The 5,521-nt window shown below is 34.9% G+C and overlaps 1 protein-coding gene across 1 annotated transcript in view; it reads right to left on the reverse strand.

Moving 5' to 3' along the window:
• Window positions 1-891: 891 nt before the first annotated feature.
• rars1 (arginyl-tRNA synthetase 1) overlaps window positions 892-5,521 on the reverse strand; it is a 33,872-nt gene continuing 29,242 nt past the window's right edge. Inside the window, exons 11-13 of the mRNA XM_016249057.1 lie at window positions 4,401-4,573; window positions 1,570-1,817; window positions 892-1,052 (exon numbers count right to left, since the gene is read on the reverse strand). Of these exons, the coding sequence (XP_016104543.1) occupies window positions 943-1,052; window positions 1,570-1,817; window positions 4,401-4,573 (531 nt within the window). The 3' untranslated portion in view covers window positions 892-942. The remainder of the gene's footprint in view (window positions 1,053-1,569; window positions 1,818-4,400; window positions 4,574-5,521) is intronic.

Consider the following 5,521-nt stretch of genomic DNA (forward strand, 5'->3'; position numbering starts at 1 on the left):
CTGCACTGAATTGCACTTGATCGGAAACAACAGTGTTGTGTTTTGGGTTGAAAAGTAGGCCTACTAAACACATGAAGTACCTTAGAATAGGTTAAAAGAAAATTAATGGATTCCAGTGAGTAAATAACCATTGACTCTATGAATTAATTAAATCATTCCACTTGATCTTTGGACAGATTATCAGGCATAGACGCTGCATTTATCAACCTTAATTAATTTAATCCTAATGGCAAGAGCAAAACAAACACTCTACTCCTAAATTAAGTAACTTATTCTCTCAAACTGAATAATGGTCCAAAAGCCTCTAGCAAAGAATGGAAAGCAGATAAGAGAAATAAACCAGTGAATAGAATCACATTAAGAAATTCATTTATTGCATTACAATTCAAAGGACAACAATATTTTATGCGTATTGTGGAATAAGAAGTCCAAAAGCTAAATGAGTAAAGTTTTTGTAAAAGCTTTAGGTAAACCAGAATTAAGTAAGCTAATTCTTTTGGACTGACTACAATAAGATTCAGACTTGTTATATAGAAGGAATGAAGAGACTTTTTGGTTGTTTTCAGGATCCAGATGGTCCTGACATTTACATGAGGAAAAATGACATACAAGTCAAAGCTTTTGTTATGGACAGTTGTATTGATTTTATTTGGTATAACACCGCGTTTACACTGGACGTAAACGACGCAGTGTGACGTGACAAAATACAACAGAACCTATTATATTCAGTGATGCTGTCTACACTGGATCCGGTGCGACAAACGGCTGCCTCATTCTATTTATGACATACTGACACAAAATCCAAATGATTTGCAATGGTCGCTTTGTCGCTTCCAGTGTAGACAGCCTATGTGAGTCCGGTGTAGACAAGGTGTCAGAATCCCTCAATGGTTTTTTTTTTCAAAAAGGTCTCGTGTTCAGAGGAAGAAGGCACTGACCAGTTCACATCCTCTGAACTGGATTGATACCCAGAATGTCAAAACCTTTGGCCATCACTGCTGCAGTGGCTTCACAGATGAGCATCCGCCACATGTTGACTTTAACCACTTCCCCTGGGAAGAACGATGCAGAGCAGTCATTAGTTAAACAGGCCATTTGCAAAGAGGCAGGATCATTTCAATCAAATCAAGGATGTTCTGCCAGTTCTTGGTCATTAAAGGTCATTTATTAAAGTTGTGATTTTTTTGTTATCTTAAAATACTTTTTCTCCTAGTATAATGTGAGATGCATAAGTAACCCATTAAACATTGTTTAGGAAACTTGTTTGAAAATAGTCATTATTTTTGCATTTGCTGTAGAAATTGTTTACCTTCAAATCACTGTGCTTAGAACTAAAGAATTATGAAAGAACACTTAAAAGTCCCATATATACATATAATATAAAGACTAAAGGAGGTGTACATTATTCTGACTTGTGACTAAATGCATTTCTGGACCGATTACACCCCTGACACATCTGCTAATCAGCAACAACCACAAGAACTTAAATTTATTTATCCATTAGGACCTCATAACCATTAAAATTTTGGGTACTGAGCATGTTTTTCTTTCTTATTTGGGGGGACCCACCTGTCTGCCGGTCCTTCTCCACACAGTAGCAGTTGTCATAGAACTCTGTGAAGGTGGTGGCCAGCTCGTAGAGGTAGTCACACAATGTGTGAAGCAGCAGGTCATCTGTGATCTTTTGCAGAATTTCAGGGAAGCGCAGGATGCACTTACCCAGTTTCCACTCTTTCTCATGGTCCAGTAGGACCTCCGTGGTCTCGGCTGCTTTGTGCAACGTGGCCTCCTGGATGTTAGCCAGTCTAGCTATAGACCTGGAGATAAATGGAAGAATGGGTGTTATAGTACATATTATGAATCTCATTTTTGCATGGTCAAACTAGACACATTATGTTCGGTTGAAAATCAAATTGAGCTTATTGAGAGCAAACCCTGAATACGAAACTGTATTATTAATTATTAGCAATTAAATGTTTATTTTTTTATTTCTGTTATTTGCATTCTGTCATTTTAATTAAATTTTTGTGCGCGTTCATTGTTCTAGCTTTTTAGTTTTAGTGTTTTCTTTTTTTTCCAGTTTTAGTACTTTAGGGCTTCAAAACGTAATGTGCTTACTGTATATCGTTGCTGTTACATTTCCATCAAGTTTGTTAGAGTATTTTTTTTTTCATTTATTTAACTAGTTTTGATGCCATGAAATTGTATATTAGTTTCAGTTTTTCCTAGTAATGCCATTTTTTAAGTTAACAAAAATATTTTAACTTAGTCATCAACAATAATTATACTGCCATACGCAAATACAATTTCAGGGGAAGGTGGATTAACAGGTTTTCAGTGAATCATTTAAATTTTCGGTCTGTTTAAAAATGGCTTCATAAAAACATGGAAAACAGCTCCTAAGTCATATGAATCAATTTATGATAAGTTTTCATTATGAATCTTGACAGCCACCGGTCACAGTACGTTTCTACTGTGTGGAAAATAAGCAGATAGAACTTTCTTCAGATTTTCTTCTTTTGTTTTATTATTGAGATCAACACAGGATAAGATTAATTGAAATGGCGAAACAAAAATTGTAAGTGCACAAAGGAAAGAAGTGAAATTTAACTGCTGCAACATTTCACATAATAAGAAAAGAATTACACAAGCAAAAAAAAAAAACCTTCACCATGACTAAGTGTCTAAAAGTACATTCTGCCAGAGCATTAGAGGATCAGGTTCAGTTCAATGCATTTTGAAGAACCAAATGCTGAAATCCCCACCAATTGCTGCCATGGCCAATTTTTAAAAATGGCTTCATAAAAACATGGAAAACAGCTCCTAAGTCATATGAATCAATTTATGATAAGTTTTCATTATGAATCTTGACAGCCACCGGTCACAGTACGTTTCTACTGTGTGGAAAATAAGCAGATAGAACTTTCTTCAGATTTTCTTCTTTTGTTTTATTATTGAGATCAACACAGGATAAGATTAATTGAAATGGCGAAACAAAAATTGTAAGTGCACAAAGGAAAGAAGTGAAATTTAACTGCTGCAACATTTCACATAATAAGAAAAGAATTACACAAGCAAAAAAAAAAAACCTTCACCATGACTAAGTGTCTAAAAGTACATTCTGCCAGAGTATTAGAGGATCAGGTTCAGTTCAATGCATTTTGAAGAACCAAATGCTGAAATCCCCACCAATTGCTGCCATGGCCAATTATTATTATTTGGGCTCTGCTCCTGTCATTGGATCAGATTTTCAACTTCACTTCTTCCAAATATGATTTTCTATTACCAATTGTTATGAACAGCCCACTAAAGATAGGAAAAAGCTTTCCAAATGCATGAAATGAATGAAACCGGAGGGACTGAGGTACCCCAAGCTCCTGACATCAGGTTATCAGAGCAAACACAAGGTGATAAAGAGTAAAAATAAAAGAGCACTTGTGCTGAGCATCCACTAGGATGCCAACATAAGTAGATCTGTCACAAACACACACATTTCAGCCAGAAAAACACAGTGACTGCAAAATAGATGCACGTATTCATTCATTTGCACATAAACTCAAAGCCCCTGTGTCCTACATACATATCAGTGAAGATGGGTCAATACTGTAATATAGACAATATAGGACATAAGAAAGCCATTCAATGTCCATAGGTCATTAGTCAACTAGAAAAAAAAATCTAGAGGAGAATTTTGCTAAATATATGCACTGTATTAAATATTCTTTATATTTTTAGTGATGTCTTCATTATTTAATGTATGTTCAAATAAATATGTAATGAAAAGAAGTTATGACAGCCACTGTGTAAATGTTTATATTTCCACAACAAATTGAAGTAGAAACATAATTAGTCCATTAAATATAAAAATTGCCTTATGTGACATTTAAATGTTTCTATATAACATGTATACAAGTTGATTATTATATAAAAAAATAAACAGCAATTTAATTTTATAGTTTGTTAATTTTAATCTTTAATATTATAGCAATGTAGCAACTGACAATTCCTTGAAGAATTTACAGTTTTAATTGAGAATTATTTATTTTTCCTTAAGAAAAACTAATGCATACTGTACCGGACACATATTCAAATGAATCAAATCAGAATTTGTGAATCGGAATCTAATCAAATTGTGAAATCTGTGTCAATAACCAGTCCTACATAAGGGTTTCCATAATAAGAATTAATGTATGAGGTATGTATTTTTTGTATAATTGTTTATTTTATTTTATTGGTTCTGATATTTTGATTAAAACTAAAATCTTATTATAAACTAAAATCTTTTCATATTTTAGAATAAATAATTAGATACCATAAAATAAATTAGCACCACATCATTGATGCAGATCAATACCCAGCAGGGCTCATTTGATGTGGATGAAAATATCCATATCCAATACCTGATGCGTGTAAAGGCATAGAGGAGATAGGCCGCAGTGTTTCCCCTGTCATCTAGCATCTTGTCGAAGGAAAAGATGTAGTCATTGATGCGGTTGTGTGAAAGGTCTGCATATTTAATGCATCCAAAAGCCACAGCACGCTGAGCCTTCAACAGCTCTTCCGGGGTCAGAACCTGCAACATATGGTTTCAAAAAGTTGTGAGGTTAGAGCAGGCAAGACTTTGCTACCCTTACAAAAAACAAGTAACCAAGTATGTTTCGAATACTCAAGGAGGAAAAAATTTGCTAATCTTAAACAAATTAGTGACATTTCGCAGGTAAAAAAAAAAGAAAAAAGGGGGTATTTTTTTCCAATAGTGTAGCTATGTATGAAGCACTACTCGGAAGTCACTTTCAAACCAAGAGGCTTTAAAAATATGCATGACCCACTTGAACACGAGCGAAACCTGTGCGGTGAACTTCATGAAACTACAGATTCATGCTGATTCCTATAGAAATGATGACTTCACCTATGAAATTTTACAGAGGTAAAAGTGACTGCACTTTTACACTTATATTACTATATTTGTGTCCATTTTAAAGGGGTCATATGATGCTTTTTTAAAGATCATTATTTTGTGTATTTGGTGTAACAGAATATGTTGGCATGCTTTAATGTTCAAAAAACACATTATTTTTCAAATACTGTACATTATTGTAAGTCCTCTATGCCCCGCCTCTCTCAAACGCTTCGTTTTCTACAAAGTCCCTCCTTCCGACAAACGCAGTCTGCTCTGATTGGCCAGCTGACCCAGTGCATTGATTGGCCGAACACTGCAAGCACTTGTCAGAAATGTAACACCCCTTATCATAATCGCAAGCTTCATCTTTCAAAATAAATGTAAAGACAGTAAATAATTATTATAATCATTAGTATTACCATCAGTTCAAGCCCGAAAGGGGAACAGAGTCGCGTGACAGACACAGTGATGAAGCTGGTATGTGTTTGTGATCGATCGACCCTCCCTCTCTCCCTCTCTCTCTCGCTCGCTCTCACGCACACACGATGCACAAAACTCCGCATTTGAACAGTCAATAGCAAATACTAAAACTAATAACAAAACAGTAGCTGATTCAGAAGC

This window comes from Sinocyclocheilus grahami, unplaced genomic scaffold (assembly GCF_001515645.1).
Source record: "Sinocyclocheilus grahami isolate Dianchi unplaced genomic scaffold, SAMN03320097.WGS_v1.1 scaffold906.1, whole genome shotgun sequence".
NCBI classification, from domain to species: domain Eukaryota; kingdom Metazoa; phylum Chordata; class Actinopteri; order Cypriniformes; family Cyprinidae; genus Sinocyclocheilus; species Sinocyclocheilus grahami.